Genomic DNA, 23450 nt, shown 5'->3' on the forward strand with positions numbered 1-23450 from the left:
AAAAAAAGCCTTAGCTTAAAAAACAAACTACTATCAAATGGTATTTTAAGTCTCGAGTAAAGTTTGGGAATACAGGTATCCTCAGCATTACCTTGTTTAAACAAAACTTTCTTCTGAGGAGCAACCTAGTTCATTTTATAGAGACAAGGACAATGACTCTGGAAATACACTTCTTAACTTGGTGGGGGTGGTGGTGATAAATGAAATTTAAGTCCTTTTGGTGTATTTAAAGGAGCTTTGACGTGAGGGAGCTCATCCTACACTGAACACACGAACTGGTCAGATTCACCTGGGAACAACATCCTTAGTAAGTTCATTTCTGCTTCTAAGCAGAATGACATTAAATCAGTCTTTATTTGGCAGATTAGTTTTACATAAGTTTCTTCATCCTACTGTGTCTGGGTTAGTTTTGTTTTTGGCTGTGCCACATGGCTTATGGGAGCTTAGATCCCTAACAAGGGACTGAACATAGGCCATGGCAGTGAAAACGCCAAGTCTTAATCACTGGACCACCAGGAAATTCCTGTGGTTGGGTATCTTGAATGTTGACACTGTTACTCATACTTGAAAAAATTAAGGTGAGATTGAGAATATGCATGTTTATTATTTTTTTCTTTCATACACCTCCTGAGAAACACTATTCCCAGTATCTTTCATGGGATAATCCTTTTAAAATCTTACAACAGCGTCAACAAACTGACTTCCCCAAAGTATCATATCCATGGTCAAAGGCACCACAAATCATTTATTTCAAAGTTTAATGCAGATTTGCCTTTTTTCTTTACAGTTTTTTTTCTAAACAAACGTCACAGGCTAACAACGCCATACACTATAACAGTCATAAAACACATATGTGAGGTCCCCTTTCAAATGGCAGATTGAACTTGAATCTTCAATTCTGCACCTGCTGGCATGGCAAAGGGGGTATGATGAAGAGCTAGAGTTGTAATTAAGAGTCCTTTATTTAGGACCCATCTCCAGCTTCAAGAGTTACTCACAGCACAGTGAATAATGTACTGTATACTATTTTTAAAAGAATCCCAATGGAATGCATGAAATTTCCATTCATTTTGTAATCAAAGGGAAGGGAAAAACATCTAAAAAGCAGATCTGTGAGCCTTAATGCTATAAATATATATGTAACTGAAAGCAGAGTTAGTTCCTCAGTATAATTTATTCAAACAAAACTTAAAGCCGCTCATGTACCTGTGCAGGTTTTATAGCAAGGTTACAATGCTGGGCTAAAATGACTGCTGCCTCATGTCTCAAAGGGAAAATGTAAGAACCAACATAAAGGGCACAAAACAGAACAGCAAGGCTGTCAGCAGCTCATTCTTGCCAACCCCGTTTCTCAACATATTCTCAAGCAGAGTTAGATGACTTCACCCTAGTTCCACATCAATACCAAGGCTGATCCTAAGAAGTTAGGAAATCTGGACCCTCAAACTGAGAACCAAATATATACTTGGCCCCACTGTTTCAGAGCTTAACTAACTACATTAATATTCTATTCGTTTTAACTTCTACAAATAAACCAGATTTATATAACATTACCTTACTCCTCCGGCCCCTGAATCATTTTGGGAAGAGGAAAGAAATGTAAAGAGAGAAAGGAGTTTTTACACTCAATCTCCAAAGCCACCCTTACTCAAGAGAGGTGAAGCTGGGCTTTTCTAATACACTAATTAAACCACAGCTTCTCAAAGTTGGCATGAGACTAGTAGGTAAAAAATAATCCTAAAAAATCAATAAACATTTTAGGTTAGTTCCCTTTGCCACTGTTAAAAGATTAAGGGCCAAAATAAAACACAAACCTCATTTCTCATCCTACCAACATTATGAAAGGCCAGACACTGTAGGACAAAAGTTAGTGGAAAGCAAACATCATACGCTGTGTTAATCATTGTAGGTGACTGAAAGCCATAGAGATCCAGGCATAAAAGAAAATCCCCTTCTATTTTTTCCATATTGATTTAAGTACAATGGACAGCTTCTTAATGCAAAATATACATAAGGGGAAGGAGGTTGTTCATTGTGGGCCAATTACATGTCAAGTTTGATGCTAAATGTTTTAAGACACTGTAAGCAACCTAACTGTTCTAAATATGAAGTCACTGGAGGTGTTTATCAATATTCACCTCTGAATATTAACATTTGATTTACCTGAGATACAAAAACAAAATCATGTAAAAGGGAACAGCCTAAGATTTGGCTGCAGCGAGCATGTTGGTCCCCAGGGGAAACATGATGGGTTGCTGACTGGCTGTTCCTATCTGCTAAGTCATCATGTTTGTCCACATGTATTCTAGTGTTGAAATGTTTTGTGCAAACACCACTTCTCTTCTCCAAAGACTCAAAGTGTTGCTACCAGGCTGCTTCCCAGAAATGAGCACACCACCACATTGATCAACTTTGGCTCCTTTTTATTCAGGAAGCATACGCTAATTCTTTTTATACATTTTTTTTTACATTCCAGAAATAAGCGAAAATAGCAGTTTTAAATATGTTACAAAGTTGGCTTTGGGGGCTAAATAAGCTTTTCGAGAGAGGACCAGCCAACTGACTTTTTCATCAAAGCACCAATGTATCTTCAGTCTTTTACCAAGCTCTACCACAGCTGTGGCCACCTTGGATGTGTTGTACATCCAAGCCACATGAAAGCTGTAACGGAGAGTTGCTGCAAGTCTCTCTGCAAGGCACCAAGGACAGACAGTTCCAGCTTCCTTTCTTCAGACTGAATCAAAATTTTGGAAACTTTTCAATTGCTCTCTCAAGTAGTGCTCTCTCAGCGTGAAGACTAGAATTTGTTAAAATTCCTATCACAAGATACAGTAAATAACTTCCAATATTCTGGAAACCACATGGAAGAGTTATAAATTAAAGAACACTAAAATTACTTTAAGAAAGTTTTACATCATTTAGTTGGTAAGGACATTTACACATACAGCACAATTTACTGTTAAACATTCTATAACTGGCTTCACATAAAGATGAAAATAGATAATACAAAATGATCTGACATTTTCAGTTAAGTTAGAATTAAGACTCTAGGCAACCTACTCCAGTACTCTTGCCTGGGAAATCCCATGGACGGAGAAGCCTGGTGGGCTGCAGTCCATGGGGTTGCAAAGAGTCAGACATGACTGACGCAACTTAGCAGTTTTATTGTAGTCAACATCAGTTTTACATATTGTTGCAGATTGCTGTGCTATGCCCTTTAAAATGGGAATTTCTTTCTTGGGGTGAAATTCCATTTGGATATGTGTTCTTGCTTTGTACAAACCACTAAAATCTGAGGGACACAGCAATATCAAAGACATAAACAGTAACTGCACAATATTATCTGCTGGATTAAGCTAATACAAGTGGACAGTATTCTTCAAGTTGCAATCTAATAAAGCACTATATGAAATGAACAAGGTGAAACATCTTAAGAAATGAGTATACTCTGCAACCAGTACATGTAGCATCACTTCTTTAATTCACAAATCTATCTCAGGCATCTGCACAATACATTAGCAAGATCTCAATTTGCTTGAGGCATCACCAGCTCGTAATGCCCCACTTGGCCTTCCTGTTTGAGCTGGTCGAGTAAGTCCTCCTTCCGTCTTTTTCTTCCTACCACCAGGTACCTGTCGTGGCCCACCCCATGAGACTTACTCTTAAGACCATACTTCTGGGCGATCTGATGTATTTGCTTCCGCTCATCATTAGTCAGCTCTGTAGAGAAAGTTAAATCCGTGTGGCTCTCGGAGCGGGCATAGTTTCTGATGATCTGTTCAATATCTCTCTTGGCAATTTTATTTACCCTCTCTACATCAAGACCAAGCCCTTCCCGCTTATGCTGCTCTTTGACAGAGATTGGCTCCCGAATGCCCTCACCAGATTTACCTAAACCACCACCCGTCCAACCCATCTTTCTCAGCAGCTGATTTCCAATGTTATCTTCTTTGATTTGTTGTTTATAAGCCTCCTCTGCTGAGCGGCCCTGAATTTCATTTCTGGAAATCACATCTTCAATAGCTCCTTTCTTCAAGTTGTTAATGACAGTCGGTTGGGTCTTTTTGAGGGTTTTCACAGCTTCCCCCGCAGCTTCATATTTGACAGTTTTCTTCACTCCAACTGCTTCTGCAATTACTTCACTCTCGAGAATCACCTTGCATTTCCATCGGAGGCCTGTCATTCTTTCATAGACGTATTCAACTGTCATTCGGTTAAACTGAGCTGTGTCATTCAGCGTGCACACAGGATTGGAAGAATTCTCATAAACTACAAGATCCTTTATGTCTTTCTTCTTTCCAGATCCCCTGGGTGAAGAGCCTGTTTGGCACTGTGAACTTTTGACAGATGGATAAGTGGGTTGTGTTTTTTGAAGGATTTTCAAAGCCTCATCAGCAGCTGCATGTTTACTTGTTTTTTTGGTTCCATAACCTTCAGCTAAGCAGTGATCTTGCAAAAACACTCGACAACGCCATGTACGATTTGGCATCATCTCATATTTGTATTCAACAGACATTTTGTTGTATGAGGCAGAATTGTTAAGGATACCAATTGCATCGTTTGCATTTTCTGTAAGGATAAAATTGGTCCAGTGTTTGGCGGAAGCATTAAAAATCGGCTGCCCAGAAGCATCTTTAGCCAGCACCACCAGCTCTTCTGGTGGTTTCAGAGCTGGAGGAAAGTCATATGAAGGCATGCCAATCTGACACACCACAAGGTCCTCTCCAATTGTGTGCTTGAATTTCCGTCGGATAACCCTAACTTCAATACGTTTCTGCAAGAGTTTTACAGCTAGCTCAGTAGCTCGATCCCTGGACCCATTCTTGCTGCCAGCATAGCCTGTAGTTAAGTAGATGTTCTGGCATCTAACTTCACAGGCATAACCATCTGTTAGAAGCTTTTTATTTTTGGGGATGTCAGCAGGAGGGATTTCTTTTAAAGGAGCGTATATATATTCAGGATTTGTCTTACATGCCTGAATACAACGAGTTAACATATAGGTATAATTAATTTTATCAGATCCAGAAGTCATCTCTGGATTAGAAAGGTTCTTCCAGATAGTTGCTGTTAATTTTTCAATAAAATACTGCTTCTCAGCTACCACTGACTCAGGAAATGTCTGTGATGGTGAAGGCTCAGGAGGTGACTGAGAGTCTGCCTGCTGTGATGTGCTGCTGGGGGCAGGGTTCCCACTGTCAAAATACATGCTGGCTGTCACAGGCTTGTCTTTTGTGAAAATAAATCCTGATGAATCACAATACTGAGAATTTCCATCTTGTATACTGAAAGAGTCTTGAGTATAATCTTGGTAGATGTCTCTTGGCATGTTGGCAAAATGTGTTTCATTTCTCTCTTTTGCTTGAGGGCCATAAGGATCTTCCTGTCTTTCGTCTTTTGAACTACTAGCTACAAAATGTACAGGCTCAAAACGAGGTCTCACATGGAATTTGGAACCGGCTTGCTTTTTAGGAGGGTTTTGACCTACAGAATGAGTGAAATTTACAATTCATTAAAAAGGGATATTTCAAAAGAACCAAGCAGGAAAACAGCACCAACCCCTTTTTTTTTTTTTTTTGCAAGCTGAACTGCTGGTTAAAGTTATGTCCCATCACAAAAACTTCAGGTCATTTAGGTGAAGGGACTCAAATATCAATGTAAGATTCCAGCATAAGGAGAGATGCTCCCTGTCCTTCCACGTGTAAGGGAGGAGACTTGACAGAAAATATGCCATTGACTCAAGTATGCAGGTCACCACCGTGCACGACGGGTAGATGCTTCTGCATCTAATGAGTTAAAGCACAGGTGAAGTGTACTGAGTAAGAGGATGTTCCACTACGATCTCATACCACCTGTGCTGAAAAGCTCCCTTTTTAAGGACTGCAAATGGAACAGATGGCTCTAATGCACCAGAGATGATGACCAGAGGCGTTTACAAAGCCTCTCTTTTGTACCAGAAGTGACTGACTCTGTGATGGTGCTTTACATAGTTGTGACTAAAAAAAAAAAATCAAATAAAAAATATTTGTCAAAAGATCCCAAAGATTTTCAACTTCAAAATCTTAGTTCTGACCTATTCTGCACAAAAAGGTGTTTGCTATATTTTATTTCTAGAACAAACTTCAACTGGAAACCAATGATTTATAGAGGATATCAAATTTAAAGCTATGAAAGAACTCTGCTGAGGCTATACCAGACACTAGAGCTTTCTCCCTATAACACTGTTTAGTAGAAAATTGGTCTACCACAGACCCATCCAGGAGGATTTAGTTACTTATATGCTTAAGGGAGGTTCCATGGCATGCAAGCATTATCCTTCAAGGATAGCATTATAGCATGAATTCAGTATTCTTAGCTTTCAGTTCTATTTAGCATCCTCAAAAAAAAAATACAAACTGAAAGTTAAAACTTTTACAGTGTGTAAGATCTGATGTTACCAATGTTATTTAAAATCATATACCACACTCACATCATTAAAAAAGAAGCCACACTGTTTCTTCAAATCCCACCTTCTGGAAACAGTATACTCACCATCACATGTTGAAAGGTGACGTTTTTGACCTTTGGAGGCCTTGGACAGCATCAGATCATATGAAGGCATCTCCCCAATATCAATACCTTCAGCCATTTGGAGAATTTTTTCCATCAAGCGTGGGCTGTACCTATTTAAATGAATATAATCTACAGTTAAAACAGACAAGAATGCAGTTTTTGAAAAAGTTTCTAGATGACCCATCTTATAATTGCTCCCACAGGACTTTACTAACAAAGTGTCTTGGCTATAAAACTGAAGAATCTGCCCTAAAATAGTTATGTATCAAATGAGCAATAATGTTAATGTCATTAGAAGACATACAAACACAAATATTAAGAAATTTAGGTGATGACTTTATCTTTAATTTGAATTAAAAGTATTCATATAAACCCATAATTTATTTTTATCTACATATATACATATATTATATATATCATGTATACATATATACATATGATGTATACCATGTATACCATACATATATGATAATGATAATGTAAAAGTACTAAGAATGTTAATAAGAGATGGATTGTTAACATACAGATTGTGGTTTCTATCATTTCCCACCAAATGGAATCATAGTCCTGAAAGAAGTGGCTGGATCCAAGTCTGGGCCAAGAAATGTAGAATCTGGGAGATATTTTCATGCCTGGAAACAAGGACGCTGTCAAAGACCTCAGGGGTTGTTGTCAAATGGACTTAGAAGTGAGCCAACTTGAGTATCAAGAATACCCACAGTGGATTGAAACACATCATATACATTAAAAATCCATTAGTTCACAGTAATACTTACAAACTCATTATTGGTCACCTTTGGAGGACGGTGGGGAATCAAGTCATTATTCCCGAAACAAGTAACATTAAAAGAAGAAAGCAAGCATTTATCCAGCATTTCCCTGTACAAATTGTACCTCAGAGAAAACTAAAGAGTTGATGAAGAAAATCTCCTTTACAGAAGCATTCCAGCTAATAAATGAAGGAATGATAGATTCCTACCATTTGGCAACCCATAATGCAACAATAAATGATCATCAATGGCTGCTAAGTTTAGCAAGGAGAGAAAAGAATGCCTTCCTAAATGAACAATGCAAAGAAATAGAGGAAAACAATAGGATTGGAGAGATAGAGATCTCTTCAAGAAAATTAGAGATACTAAGGGAACATTTCATGCAAAGATGGGCTCAATAAAGGACAGAAATGGTATGGACCTAAATGAAGCAGAAGATATTAAGGAGAGGTGGCAAGAATACATAGAAGAACTATACAAAAAAGATCTTAATGACCCAGATAACCAAAATGGTGTGATCACTCACCTAGAGCCAGACATACTGAAGTGAAAAGTCAAGTGGGTCTCAGGAAGCATCACTACAAACAAAGCTAATGGAGGTGATGGAATTCCAGTTGAGCTACTTCAAATCCTAAAACATGATGCTATGAAGGTGCTGCAACTCAATATGCCAGCAAAACTCAGCAGAGGCCACAGGACTGGAAAAGGTCAGTTTTCATTCCAATCCCAAAGAAAGGCAATACCAAAAAATGCTCAAACTACTGCAGAATTGCACTCATCTCACACGCTAGCAAAGTAACGCTCAAAATTCTCCAAGCTAGGCTTCAACAGTATGAGAACTTCCAGATGTTCAAGCTGGATTTAGAAAAGGCAGAGGAACCAGAGATCAAATTGCCAACATCCGTTGGATTACAGAAAAAGTAAGAGAATTCCAGAAAAACATCTACTTCTGCTTCACTGACTATGCTAAAGCCTTTGACTGTGTGGATCACAACAAACTGTGGAAAATTCTTAAAGTGATGGGAATACCAGACCACCTTACCTGCCTCCTACAAAACCTGTACACAGGTCAAAAAGCAACAACAGATTGGTTTAAAATTGGGAAAGGAGTAGGTCAAAGCTGTATACTGTCACCTTGCTTATTTAACTTATATGCCAAGTACATCATGTGAAATGCCGGGCTAGATGAAGCATGAGCTGGAATCAAGATTACTGGGAGAAATATCAATAAACTCGGATATGCAGATGACACCACCCTTATGGCAGAAAGTGAAGAACTAAAGAGCCTCTTGATGAAAGTGAAAGAGGAGAGTGAAAAAGTTGGCTTAAAACTCAACATTCAGAAAACTAAGATCATGACATCTAATCCCATCACCTCATGGTAAACGATGGGGAAACAGTGACAGACTTTATTTTCTTGGGCTCCAAAATCACTGCAGATGGTAACTGCAGCCATGAAATTAAAAGACACTTGCTCCTTGGAAGAAAAGCTATGACCAACATAGACAGCATATTAAAAAGCAGAGACATTACTTTGCCAACAAAGGTCTGTCTAGTCAAAGCTATGGTTTTTCCAGTAGTCATGTATGGATGTGAGAGTTGGACCATAAAGAAGGCTGAGCACCAAAGAATTGATGCTTTTGAACCGTGGTGTTGGAGAAGACTCTTGAGAGGCCCTTGGACTAAAAGGAGATCCAACCAGTCAATCGTAAAGGAAATCAGTCCTGAATATTCATTGGAAGGACTGATGCTGAAGCTGAAAATCCAATACTCTGGCCACCTGATGTGAAGAACTGACTCACTAGAAATGACCCTGATGCTTGGAAAGACTGAAAAAGGCAGGAGGAAAGGGGACGACAGAGGATGAGATGGTTGGATGGTATCACCAACTCAATGGACATGAGTTTGAGCAAGCTCTGGGAGTTGGTGATGGACAGGGAAGCCTGGTGTGCTGCAGTTAATGGGGTCACAAAGAGTCAGACACAACTGAGCAAATGAACAACAATAAAAGCTTATCAGGTGAAAAGTTGATGGGGAAGAACCTAGAAATAGACCCACACAGACATGCTCAACTGTTGATAAAACTAAAAGCAATCCAATGGTGGCAGGACAGTCTTTTTATCAAATGGTACTGGACAAAGTAGGCATCCAACCTAGACAAACAACCTCAACCTAAACCTCACATCATATACAAAAGTTAACTCAATGCATCATAAACTTAAATGTGAAATTAAAAAGTTTTTACCAAAAATACAGAAAAAAATCTTCAAGATCTCCAGCTAGGCAAAGAATTCTTATACCTGGTGGCTCAGAGGTTAAAGCATCTGCCTCCAATGCGGGAGACCCGGGTTCGATCCCTGGGTCAGGAAGATCCCCTGGAGAAGGAAACGGTAACCCACTCCAGTATTCTTGCCTGGAGAATCCCATGGATGGAGAAGCCTGGTAGGCTACAGTCCACGGGGTTGCAAAGAGTCGGACATGACTGAGCGACGGAACGGAACACCAAAAATATGGCCCAATTTTTAGTATATGTGCTGCCGAAGCGAGCACCAAAAGTATGGTCCATAAAAGAAAAAGTTAATAAAATGGACTTCATTAAAATTAAAAAATTTTGCTCTCAAAAGATCCTGTGAAGAGGATGAAAAGACAAGCTATAGAGAGCAAGAAAATATTTACAAACCATATACTTGACAAAAGACTAGTATCTAGTATAAAGACCTCAAGACCTCTCAAATTCAACAGTAAAATATATACACATATATAATGTGTATATATGTGTATATAGCATATATATATGTGTGTGTGTGTATATTACACACACATAAATGATCAAAAGATATGAATAGAACATTTCACCAGAGAGGGTATACAGATTGCAAATAAGCAGATAAAAAGAAATGTTCAACATCATCAGCCACCAAGGAAATGCAACTTAAACCACAATGAGATATTATTCCATATCTATCAGAGTGGCTAAAGTGAAAAATGGTGACAATACTAAATGCTGACAAAGATGCAGAAAAACTGGATCACTTGTACACTACTTGTGGGAATATAAAATGATATGGCCACTCTGGAACACAACTTGGAAGTTTCTTATAAAATTAAACATGCAATCACCTCATGACCTTGCAACTGCACTTTTGGGCATTTATCTCAGAGAAATAAAAGTGTACATTCACACAAAAAACTGTACACAAATGTTCATAACAGTTTTATTTGTAACAGCCCCAAACTACAACCAGCCCAGATGTCTTTACCACACACCATGGAACATTGCTCAGCAAAAAAATGAATAAACTATTGATACACGCAGTGTTGGGTATGAGTGGGAGGGAAATGGATGTGGTTATAAAAGGGCAATGTGAGGGATCCTTGTGGTACTGGAACTGTTCAATATCTTGATTATGGTAGTGGACATGCAAACCTACACCTGTGATAAACTGTATAGAATCACACACACAAGCATTAGTAAAACTGGAGGAATCTGTGTAGACTACAGATTGCAACAATGTCATTATCCTGATTATGATATGTTAACTTTGCAAAATGTTGTCATTGCGGGAATTGGGTAAAAAGCACAGGGCATCATATTATTTCCTACAATTACAGGTGAATCAATAATTATGTCAATAAAAATTTCAATTAAAAAAAGTTGGTGGAGAACTTTATAATCTTAATCTCACTAAAAATGGGATAACCAGACATGTGTCCCCGATGTGATATGACAGGAAAAAGATCTAAAAAGTGTTCTTGACCACCAAATAATTGTACCCAAACCTAATCAAGCCCCTAAGTCCTAGAAACATGTTAAGCACCACCACAAGAATACAGCCAGGTGAATCCATAATGAAGGAAATACTATGTGACAGTCCATTTCTTCGTCAAATAAACAGCATGAAAATAAAAGGAGAGGGAATGGTTATAGGTTACAGGTGACAGATCAATCAGATATGTGTGGACCTTGTTTGGACCATGGGTCAAACCATTCTGAGACAAATGGAGAAAACGTTATTGGATGATTTTGAGAAATTATCATTAGTTTTTCTGAGTATGAATAATGGTATTATGACTCTATTTTTAAAAATTATCCGGTACAGATAATATACTAAAATATTTGCAGAAGAAATTATGTCAAGGTTTTCTTTAATATATTCTGGGCTACCTCGCACAAAATACTGGGGGCAAGATGAAATGAGAAGGGTAGCATGACAGACTGTTGATAATTGCTGAAGTTGAATGATACATGCATGAGTGTCCACTAAACTTTTCTACATTGTTGTGTTTGATTTTCCTTAATAAAAAGCTTTAAAACATACAGTTTTAAAAAGGACTCCTTATGAAGTACATTTGCCCTTGACAGAATATCAATTTCCTTCAGGGAAACAAAAATATGGGCTCAAGTGAAGTTTTGGTTATCATGGGATCTACTCACTCTTCTCACCTTCAGAAGCTTTCTAAGCCTAAGACCAAGAAAGACTTCTGGAGGTGTGCAAGAAGAAAGTTCTTCTTTGGGCAGGGGCAGGGGGCATGCTGTGCAGCTTGCGGGATCTTAGTTCCCCAACCAGGGACCACTGAACCACCAGGGAATTCCCCAAAAAATTTCTGAAAATGAGAAACTAGCACACCTCTACATGAGTAGGCTCTGAACTTGAAGGAGGGTAACATTTTCCATTTTCAACACAATAGGTCCCCCACCCATCAGATGTCTTTCCTTGCAAAGCAGAGAAGTGACATGGTGGCCGTCTCTGACAGATGACCTGGAAGCTAGCCCAGTTGTAACCCACACTTCCCACTGACAACTGCTGCTGCTAACACCAGCGTTTAAATGCCATGAGTAATTTTATTTTTATTTACTCTTATCTAAACATCAAAAAGTATAGCCTAAAATGTCATACATTATATATATCACTTTCATTAAGATTTGGGAGTGGGGACTTCCCTGGTGGTATAGTAGATAAGATCCTCCTGCCAATGCAGGGAACACAGGTTCAATCCCTAGCCCAGGAAGTTCCTACATGCCATGGAACAACTAAGCCGGTGTGCCACAACTACTGAGCTCACATGCTGCAACTACAGAAGCCTGCCTGCCCTAGAGTCTGTGCTCTGCAGCAAGAGAAGCCACCACAATGAGAAGTCCACACACCACAGCTAGAGAGGAGCCCCTGCTGGGCGCAACTAGAATAAGCCAGCACACAGCAACAAAGACCCAGTGCAGCCAAAACTAAAGTAATTTTTAAAAAGATTTGTGAGTACAGTTTCTAAGCTATGAGATGAAAACAAAAGATCACGAAAACAAGATGAAGTCTACAAATCTTAAACTAGTATTGCCAATTTTGCTACCCAAACGGGTACCACAACCAAACCACTCACCTTAAATTCCAGTTAAAATTCTCCAGACCTTATAGACTGATTCCAAACATGGCACCCAAGTGCAATGGCATGCATGCCATTCAGTGTGCATGAATGATGCATTTGCAGCCCACTCCATTCACATTCACTTTTTCTCTCTGGTTTCTTCCAGCATTAGTAATGATTATACCTACTTAGTGTTCCCTATTCATTACATCTGCCACAAAATTTAACATCACCCATAGGCTATAAAAATAAACCTTTGCGTTACTTGCCAATACAGTCATCTTCTCAGCCCTTTATTAGGAAGTCATAATACTGAAGAATCCCAACCAGCTGGAACAATAATGGAACAGACTGTGTAGTGCCTACTGCTGCTGCTGCTGCTAAGTCACTTCAGTCGTGTCCGACTCTGTGTGACCCCACAGACAGAAGCCCACCAGGCTCCCCCATCCCTGGGGTTCTCCAGGCAAGAACACTGGAGTGGGTTGCCGTTTCCTTCTCCAATGCGTGAAAGGGAAAAGTGAAAGTGAAGTTGCTCAGTCGTGTCCGACCCTCAGCAACCCCATGGACCGCAGCCTTCCAGGCTCCTCCGTCCATGGGATTTTCCAGGCAAGAGTAGTGGAGTGGGGCGCCATTGCCTTCTCTGGTGTAGTGCCTAACACTTGACTATTCAAAGAACAAATACTAATCTTTACATTAATCTTTAATTAATCTTTACTATGAAAACCACTAAGATTTCAGTCCTGTTTCTAAAAATTCTCCAAAGAGTACCTACCGAGGGATAAAGAAGTGGTTCCACAAATCTGAAATAACCCAAGGCAGTAAATAAAGCTTTCATCACTCAGTTTTCCATAGTGCATTTTTTTAGTGGATTTAAAAAGTAACACCTTCACTCCAGAAATTTTAGAGAATCCATCAAGAAAATGCCTACAAACCCAACTGCTGATAAATTCATTAACATTTTGGGGTTTACTTTTTATTCCTTTTTCTATGCTTCCCATACCACCTCCTCCCCACCCCTGCAAAAAAAAAAAATCACTATCAGATCATCTGTGTTGATTTGTAACCTACTGGGATTCTTTTTTAATGTTTTTCTTAATTTACTATGTCATAAGCTTTTTCTCCATGTCATGAGCACATGACTTTTAATGGCTATACAGTATTTTATCTCATGGAGGGATCATGATGTAAAGTACCATTAAGGCAAGTCCAACAAAGTAATTTTAAGATGTACGCTACTATGCATTTACAACCCATTTGGTTGTAAATGCCTAAAAAAGAAAACCAAAAAGCCCCAGCTGGTCTTTAAGGTTTTCCAAGGTAGTTTATCATGTATCAAGCTTTTTGGAAATCACAACTGTGCCACCATATCTAGCATACAAAAAGACGATTTCTAATGGACAAAGACATCTGACTTCATGGATCTCACATTCTCGAAAAAAGACACGTGCTTATAGGTGTATACTTACGATATATGATGGCACCTGAAATTTAATAAATATTCAGTAATAGATGCTTTCTTTCAAATTAAAAAAAGTTATTAAACTGCTCTACTAGGTCCAAATTTAAAAGGTGAGGTTGGAAAACTAAGCAAAGGTTAGGATTTCCAAGTATAAAATTATTTATGCAAACCTATTCAAAAGACTCTTAACATAGTGAATAACATACAACTAAGATTACTGATACAGCTTTTAAAAGCTCCCACTCATATTTCATCAGCTGGTGACTGACGCACTCTACCTACTATGTGCAAAGTTAGCTTCACACCATGAGCCCAGTCAGCATCTTCCTTCCAAACGTCAGTCTCACAACAGGAAGAGACAAATAATCAAGGCGGCAAACTGGATTCATTTTAGGATATATTTTCTCTATTGATTAATATCTCACCAAAAGTCAATAGATCAGGATTCTGTTTCTTTATCTTTTTTTGGATTCTGTTTCCAATACTACTGATGAAGAATGATTGGAAAGCTGAATGCTCCAGTTAACCAAACATTCTGCTTTATTAAATATACACGCACTATCAACAATTTTAAGTAAAAATTACACAGGTCCCTTGGCATTCATATGAACAACTATGTTTGTGCTGTAGATGAGGTTGATAAGACTGCACTAAATTTTCATTAGCTACAAGATATATGTTAGAAATGGCTTACAGAAAAAAAAAATCTTGACACGTTGTTTATTTTTATGAAACACACAAGAAAAGGTGAAGAGAAATAATTTCGGCTATTTGGGCTTCCTGATTGCCTGCTGCTGCTGCTGCTAAGTCACTTCAGTTGGGTCCGACTCTGTGCGACCCCATAGACGGCAGCCCACCAGGCTCCCCCGTCCCTGGGATTCTCCAGGCAAGAACACTGGAGTGGGTTGCCATTTCCTTCTCCAATGTGTGAAAGTGAAAAGCAAAAGTGAAGTCGCTCAGTCGTCTCCGACTCGTAGCGACCCCATGGACTGCAGCCTACCAGGCTCCTCCATCCATGGGATTTTCTAGGCAAGAGTACTGGAGTGGCTTGCCATTGCCTTCTCTGTCCTGATTGCCTAGACTGAGGGAAAAAATGATCAAAAAGCAGATTAGAAAACATTGTTTTATTTATCCTATAAGGCAACTGTTCTCATAGTGTAGTCCCTGGATAAGCATCATCCATTACCTAGGAACTTGGTAGAAATACAAATTCTGGGGTCTCACCTCACACCCACTGAATCAGAAACCCTGGGAGTAGAGCCCAGCAATCTGTGTTTTAAGAAGCCTAAGATTCTGATGCTGCTTAAGTCTGAGAAACATGTTATAGATGGTCAAGAAGATATTAAAACTTGTTCCCTGAGAATCACCACTATCATCAAAAGGGATTGAAACATGATTTGCTCCCCTGCTCATGTAAGCTCCTCCTGGCTTGGTCTTTTCAAAGCTATCCCTGACCTAGGAGTTCTTTCAGTCCCAGGTAAGTTAGAACACAGAAAGTCCTGCAAGTGGGAAACAAAATGCAAAGAGTTCTCTTCTGGCTTCTGTTTATAATCTGTTCTAAAAGTCAGGGGATGGGCCTTCAACGACAAATTAACAATTTCAGTTTAGAGTGGGCTGTGTGGCCATGCATTCTGCAGTCCCCCTGGGAGAAAAGAAGAGTCTTCTGTCACAGGAAAATAGACCAGAAAACAAGAGCTCTGCCAACACCAACGTTAACAAGTACTGGAATACAGATTTTACTCACCTGAAGATGACAGCTAACATAAAGCCTGCCTCAAGTGGAAGATTATACTTGGTCCCTAGCGTCCAAGATTCTTTATTGCCCCTTCCCTTTCTCCTATATCTAAGTTAACAGATAGAAGGTAAACATTACTCTTCAATTAAGCTATTGGGTAACATTATAGCAATTCTCGTAAGTTTTTTTCTTAAAGGATTCAGATTTCCCATGGCTTCTGTGATATTAAGGACATCTATGATTATAGGATAAAGGTACCATTCCAATTACCAGAACAATATTGTTAAGTGAAGGTCAGTTAGATTTATCTGACTTGATTAATTACTGAGGCTTTCCCAGTCATAACCAGTTCCTCCAGTGAAATAGTCATTATCTCTGGAGGCAGAAATTACACTAATCTAGAGAAGACAGAAAAAATATTTTTGTGTTATGGAAGCAAAACAAGTATCACACTGGATGCTATCTATGTTCAATAATTAAGCATTAACCACAGACAATCTTATTTATCTGTATCTGTTACAATCATTCCTGGAAGTGAACTGGTTGAATTTGATCTGATCATTTTCCATAATTTCTCAACCTTCCTAAAAAATTCACCCTGAAGCAAGTGTCAAAAAAAACACAAAACCTCTCAGTCTATCAAAGGAATGATTAGTCTAGTATAGGGCCGATTTGAAGGTTCTGAAGGACAGTGGTCCAAGTAGTGTGTTTAAAAAAAAATGCGTTTGGAACCATACTGCAGTCTCCATTGATTGCAAAGAGCTTTCAAAGAGGCCTGTTCAGAACAGGCACTAGGTTCTAAGAAAGGGGAGTGGGGCGGGGGCGGGGTGGGGGGACCAAACACACACCTAAAACCTCACTCAAGAGGCCAAATGTTAATCCTACTGATCACATTTAATGTGAAATGAGGGCAATCCGCTTTTACAGTAGATATAACCATTTCTTTGTTTGCGTCCAGACACATTATGCGCAAATCTACAAGCAAGGCGGACCCTGCGGCTGAGAGACCTCATACAAACCGCCTCCCCAGGAGAAGACAGTAAAACCCAGCTAGGGGGCTGCTATTTAATCTAACGGGAATGGAAAGAGAAAACGCTCAAGAGACTAGGATTAGACCCGCAGAGCCCCTCTCCTCTCCCCCCATAGACCCCGGAGCCCCGACTGTCGAATATTCTCTGCGGATACCGCATCCCTGGAATGTCCTACGCAGGTCCGAGGTTCTGCTATTCGTCATTTCCCACGCCCTCCAAAACACCATCACAATGACCACCTCTCGGCAGTCCTCTCCCAGGCGCTGCTTCATCTCCATCCTGGAGAGGCCGCTCCTGCGATCCCCGCACGTTTCTAGCTGTTATGTCATTCCCAGCCACCTCGCTCAGCCGCCCGCCCCGGGCCAACAGTGGAGTCCTCCAGCACCTCCAAATCCCCCGTCTCTAAGCACGCATCCATACTCGCCTCGCCCCCTCCTTCCCTATCCCGACCCTCTGCACCGATCCCCACCCCACCCGGGTCCCCAGCCCGACCCTCACACTTTACTCACCTGCAGCCCAAGAAAACGTGGTTGGTCCAGGCAGCGGAGAGCGCGAGGAGCTGGTCTAGGGCAGCCCCGGGGTAACTGTGCAGGTGCCGACAGATGAAGCTGCGCCGCAGAGCCCACTGCCAGTCGCTTTCGTGGCTATAGCGCCACTGCTCCAGCACTGGCTCGGGCGGCGGCGGCGGGAGGGGCGGCGGCGGCGGCGGCGGGAGCGGGGGCAGCGGCGGCGGCGACAGGAAGTCGCCCCCCAACAGCAGACGTCCGCCAGCCATCTTCTCCGCCCCCAAGCAGGGACCCCGGGGATGAAGCCGACTCCCGATCAGGAGCAAGCGGGAACGGCGGGTTGGTGGGAGGGACCGGGTGAGGAGGGGCGCGCCGGGGGCGCGAAGAGCAACTCTCAGGGGACTGGAGTGTGTGCGTGAGGGGCGACCGTTAAAAAGGGAAAGGCGGCCACAAGCTCCCGTCCCGGCAGCCCGGGTACACGCCCGCTGCACTCCTGCAACTCGTGGAGGAGCACGAGGGCAGCCGGCACAGTCTCACGCGCGCCGGGGAGACCGAGCCAGGCCCAGCGCTCCGCACCTCCGGCGACCCTCAGATTCACGCGCTGCGCCGGGAAAGAAAAACAAGAAGACACCTGCACGCTCTGCTCCCCCTTCTCGGAGTTCTAGTCTACCTACCCGCGTGCCGCCCTGAGGTTGTGAGGCCAGTACGCCTGCGCCGCGACTGTTCCCTAACTTCAAAATCCCGTCGCTGAGTCTCGCGCGACGCACATTTTTTTCCCCTCTTGTGACGACGTACCATAGTCACAAGCGTGGGGCGGGGCTCCGGGAAGGGGATTTTTGAAAGATTTTTCTGAGGTTTGGAAACCTGGTTCGGTTAACTCCCTAGAAGGCTCCCTCAGGTGACTGTTGGCAGCAATAGGTGGCCTGACGCTTTTCCCTGGGTTTCTGACAGTGGGAGGGACTTGGGTTTGAAATGGATATCACACTTTTTTTCTTAATGTAAGCTCTCCGAGGCGCCCTTTCTTCAGAGGATAGCTTGAAAAGCTATCTGTGCGTCGTGCACCATTTATTGTGAAGTAATAGTAAAAACAAAATACTTAAGAAAAAATGATCCAAACCCACTTATCGTCCATACTCCACCCCAGTTACTGACAAATACAAGCATCGTGTTCACACAGTTCTGATCACGGTTTCAAATAATCCTGTATTAACTGTATCAATTTAAAACGTGCAGACTATTAAAATACAAAAGGGGCCCCCAAACTAAAAGCTGCACAGCACCAAATGGCTCACTCTGTAGGCAAACGTTTTCACTAGACCCGCGGTCTGCTCCAGCCCCTCAATCACTGTCTACCCGTCTGTGCTATGGAAGTAGTTAATGAGTGTCAGCGGGACTTTATGTATCTATTTTATATAAGGTTGGAATTGGTATCTTTCATGTAAACAATTTTATGTATTTATTAATTTGGCTGCACTGGGTCTTCCTTGGGGCATCCAGGATATGTCTAGTTGTGGTATCTTAGTTCGAGGACTAGGAATCGAACCGGGCTTCGCTGCATTGGAATGCAGATTCTTTACTACTGGACCACCAGGAAAGCCCCCGGTCGGTAGGAATTTACACAGCACTTACTGTGTGCTCCGAATAGTCAATACAAAGGAAAAAGAAGCTGAGTTTTCTCTGTTGTCCTGGAACTAATTATCGCGTTGGTGGGGAGAAATAGTCCTGCCTAAAACTCAATATTCCATAGCAGGAGGACTGTTGGATGAAGTGACTTTTACCCATTGTCCCCTTTTAACTGTTTTAGGATGTATTTATCATTATGTGACATATTTATATGTAGGGCTGTTTTGGACTGAGAAGAGCAGAAGATCACAGCATTTTGCACTTTAATAATGGTTTATTTTCATGCCTGTCACTCCCATGACACAGGAGTGCTGTCTTTGACTCTGTGATAGGTACTCATATTTATTGAAGTAATGACAGTCTTTGAACCATGAAATCAAAGAACATGGTACTAGAAAGGAAGCTTTGAGATCATAAATTCAAATCATTATTGTATGAGTGAGAAAAATAAGGCCAGAGAGGTAGAGTGATAACTGAAGTCTGTAGAGGTGGGTTCTGGCAAAGCTGAGATCAGAATCTAGGTCACCTGACTTCTCATCCAGTGCTCCCCACTCATTTGCCATTATATTGCCGTTTTTCTTTTTTTCACAGTATGTACCACCTTTTGAACTTCAAAAAATTTTTTGACTCCTCCTCACCCCTGTGACAATGCCATGAAAGCAAGGAACTCATCTGTCTTGCTTTTAGCACCTACATTTGGCTCCTGTAGGAACTCCATAGATATTTGTTGAATTAAATGAATGATTGAATGAATGAAGGCTCTTCCTGTTGTCCCAAACTTGTGAAACTCATTTTCTTAGAGCCTACATTTTAAGCTGATTTTAAGTTAGATTAATTTCCGCCTAAGCTGCCAACTTTCATCAGAATCAGCTTTGCAATCAATACACATCTTTCTTAGAAAAGGAGTTGAGAAAAGAAAAATGCCTTCCTCTCAGATTGGATGAAAATTCTTCCATCATATAGGAACAAATAATTCCAACTTGACTTTTGAATTTGGATTACAGAGTAAAAGGCGATGAAATTAATGTTAGAGGCCATTTGCTCTGGAACAGCCATAGCTGGAGTGCATTTGTAAATCCTGCTATGGAATAAGCAGTTTCATCTCTAGGAAGCAAAACAAAAATTCCCATGATTCTCCAGGACCTTCTTTCCTTGGTAATCCTTCTGATCAAAAAATCCTTCAGCCAACCTAGCTCAGTCCATTCCCTTCTAACACGTCGCAGATGTTTTCTCACTGAGCAGGAATTGAAACCTGGTGGCTCAGAGGTTAAAGCGTCTGCCTCCAATGCGGGAGACCCGGGTTCGATCCCTGGGTCGGGAAGTTCCCCTGGGGAAGGAAACGGTAACCCACTCCAGTATTCTTGCCTGGAGAATCCCATGGACGGAGAAGCCTGGTAGGCTACAGTCCACGGGGTCGCAAAGAGTCGGACACGACTGAGCGACGGAACGGAACGGAAGCAGAAGTAAATTATCTGAATAATGGTTGAAGAGAAATGGAGGAGGGAAGTCTGATAATGGCAACCACTGCCATCCTAAAACAATCCAGAAGCCTCATGTAATCACCTGTCCTCCTCCCCTCCATCATCTTTCTCTGCTCTAACACAGGCTCCCGCCACTGTTTTTACATGAAACACAGACACACACACACTCATACACACATGGTCTGAGCTTCCTTCCCTTCCCTTTCCTGTGGGGGAGCCAGTGAGTGGAGAAAAGAGGGAAACCTGGAACCTGGCTCAGCACCACCCTCATAAACTATCCCAGAAATCAGATCACCAAAAGTTCTTGACCAGAGTATTCTGCACTGCAATATCCTCTTGAGGAATGGCTACTAATGGACTAAAAGCAATAGCTAGGAGCTGGCCAAAGCCTGGTAATTTGAGCACCCAAATTATTAAGGACAGTAATGAGCCATTGAAAAAATAGGAAGCCGTAAGTCCACAGTGAGACCAAGTAGATAAATAATGAGGGAAAGGGGAGGGCCTTGCTTACAACAGCATACCATGTGCTGACTGGTAAATATGAAGGGAATGCTGGAGTCAGAAAATCATCATTGGTTCAGGCCAGAATTACCAGGAGATGCTAAATCTAGGGGGAATTTTTTGATGAGGAGGATTTTGCATGGAGTTACAGTTTTCTCCTCACACTCTTTATTAGTAGTAAAAAAGAGGAAAAACAATAATTATATAGTGGAGAAATTGGGCAACACCTTGACCCAAAATGACAACAATCTTTTTTTTTTTAATGGCACTTCAAAAATATCAGTATCATGAAAGACAAAGAAAGGCTGTTTCAGATTAAAGGACACTAAAGAAAATCCCATGGATGGAGGAGCCTGGTGGGCTGCAGTCCATGGGGTCGCTAAGGGTCGGACATGACTGAGCGACTTCACTTTCACACATTGGAGAAGGAAATGGCAACCCACTCCAGTGTTCTTGCCTGGAGAATCCCAGGGACGGGGGAGCCTGGTGGGCTTCCGTCTATGGGGTCACACAGAGTCAGACACGACTGAAGTGACTTAGCAGCAAAGTAACAGGACACAGTGCATGATTCTAGAGCCAATCTTATATGGCAGGAAAAACTGGTATAAAATAAACTATTCAATGGGCTCCCAGGTGGCTCAGTGGGTAAAGAATCCATCTGCAATGCAGGAGTCACAGGAGCTCGGGTTCCATTCGTGGGTAGGGAAGATCCCCTGAAGAAGAGCATGGCAACCCACTTCAGTATTCTTGCCTGGAGAATCTCATGGACAGAGGAGCCTGGCAAGTTACAGTCTACGAGGTCACAGAGTTGGACACAACTGAAGTGACTGAGCAGGTACACATACTATTCAATAGGTTAAAGTAGTGTAACAAGGTTAAATTTACTGAAGTTGGTAACTGTGGCTATGTAAGAGAATATCCTTATTGCTAAGAAATATTAGGAGTAAAGGCCATGATACCTGTAAACTATCTTCAAATCGTTCAGAAAAAATGTTATGTATCTTTCTCTATCTATTTGGTTCCATGGGAGGGGGAAAGGGGCACCTCAATGTAAATGATAAAGCAAATGGGGCAAAATATTATCAGTTGGTGCATCTGGGTCAAGAGCATGTGAGTGTACTTTGTACTATTATTATTATTTAACTTCAAAATTAAATTGTTTCAAAAGTGCAATAGCTCCCTAAATTGGTGAAGAATTGCAATCTAGCTACCTCTTAATTGCTCTTGATTGTGTGTCCAGCACTTTCCTGGGCCTGCTGGGGAGTTGTAAATGATGTTCCTACACTAAGGAAGCGTAACATCTCTTGAAGAATGAAGTCTCTCAAATGAGAAGCAGAGAAGATTAGACAATTTCAGCCAGGAGGTTTTTGAAAAGGAAGAAGAGATCAAAACAGGTGGATGTTGTCAAGAAAGGTTTCAAGGAGAAGATAGGCCTGAACCTCAACTGCAGGATTTTTTTAACTTTTAATTTTGTCTTGGGGTATAGCCAATTAACAATGTTATGATAGTTTCAGATGAACATCAAGGGGACTCAGCTGAGTGGGGGCTTTTCAAACACAAAAGGACATTGCTTAACTTCAGTTGCTCACAACTGGAGCCCAGGTTGCTTAGCCATTTTGAAAGTATTAGAAGCCTGGTTCTGTCCCTAGAAGCAGTTGGCCTTCTCACTGCTCAGCAAGTCCCTAGGAACTGGCTTTCAGCACCCCAGCAGACCCTTGCCCCCATCTATGCTCTAGTAAAATGATAAAACAAATTTTAGTTAACCAAGCCCATTTCCCCACCAACTTGCATTAAAATATCAGCCATTTGTCTTCATTTCTGATTTCTTTTGACCAGCCCGTCACTTCTAAGACCTTTAGGCTTTGTGATGCATTCATCTGTGCGTGCTCAGTCGTGTCTGACTCTGCGACCCCCATGGACTGTAGCCCACCAGTCTTCGCTGTCCATGGGATTTTCAAGGCAAGAATATTAGAATAGCTTGCCATTTCCTTCTCCAGGGGATCTTCCCAATCCAGGGATCGAACCCATGTCTCCTGCATTGGCAGGCAGGTTCTTTACCACTAGCGCCACCTGTGACGTGTTAACAAGCACCAACATGCATTAGAAGTAGGGTCGACAAACGGTGGCCCACAAGCCGAATCCAGTCACACTCCCTGTGTCTATATGACCCTCATGCTGAGAGTGGTCTTTACATTTTAAATGGTTGAAAGAAATACAAATAATAAGTCAGGACATGTGAAAATGAAACCCACACATGAATTTCAAATTTCAGTGTCCATAAATGCAGTTTTATTGGTGCACAGTCACGTTCATCCTTTTATGTGTTATCAATGGCTGGTTTTGGTCTGTACTGAACAGTAAAATAGTTTCTGACACCATGTGGCCTGCGAAGCCTAAAATATTTGCCTGCTGGCCCTTTACAGGAAAAGTTTGCTGA

General features: G+C 41.3%; 1 protein-coding gene across 1 annotated transcript; it reads right to left on the minus strand.

The window, feature by feature from the left end:
• Positions 1-782: 782 nt before the first annotated feature.
• NKRF (NFKB repressing factor) lies at positions 783-18123 on the minus strand. The gene is made up of 3 exons (XM_055438615.2): positions 17412-18123; positions 6529-6659; positions 783-5481 (listed from the first exon to the last, which is right to left on the minus strand). Exons 1-3 carry the CDS (start codon positions 17675-17677, stop codon positions 3527-3529), a joined length of 2352 nt encoding a protein of 783 aa, XP_055294590.1. The 5' UTR covers positions 17678-18123; the 3' UTR covers positions 783-3526.
• Positions 18124-23450: the final 5327 nt, after the last annotated feature.

The sequence above is a fragment of the Moschus berezovskii genome, chromosome X (genome assembly GCF_049115385.1).
Source record: "Moschus berezovskii isolate FMDL1 chromosome X, NW_MosBer_1.0, whole genome shotgun sequence".
In the NCBI taxonomy this organism is placed as follows: Eukaryota; Metazoa; Chordata; class Mammalia; order Artiodactyla; family Moschidae; genus Moschus; species Moschus berezovskii.

Coding starts and splice junctions, on each gene's coding strand:
- NKRF (XM_055438615.2), bottom strand. CDS start 17,677: ATGGCTGGCGGACGTCTGCTGTTGGGGGGCGACTTCCTGTCGCCGCCG. Junction 6,660..17,411: donor CACGTTTTCTTGGGCTGCAG/GTGAGTAAAGTG, acceptor TCATTTAAATAG/GTACAGCCCACGCTTGATGG. Junction 5,482..6,528: donor TCACCTTTCAACATGTGATG/GTGAGTATACTG, acceptor CTCATTCTGTAG/GTCAAAACCCTCCTAAAAAG.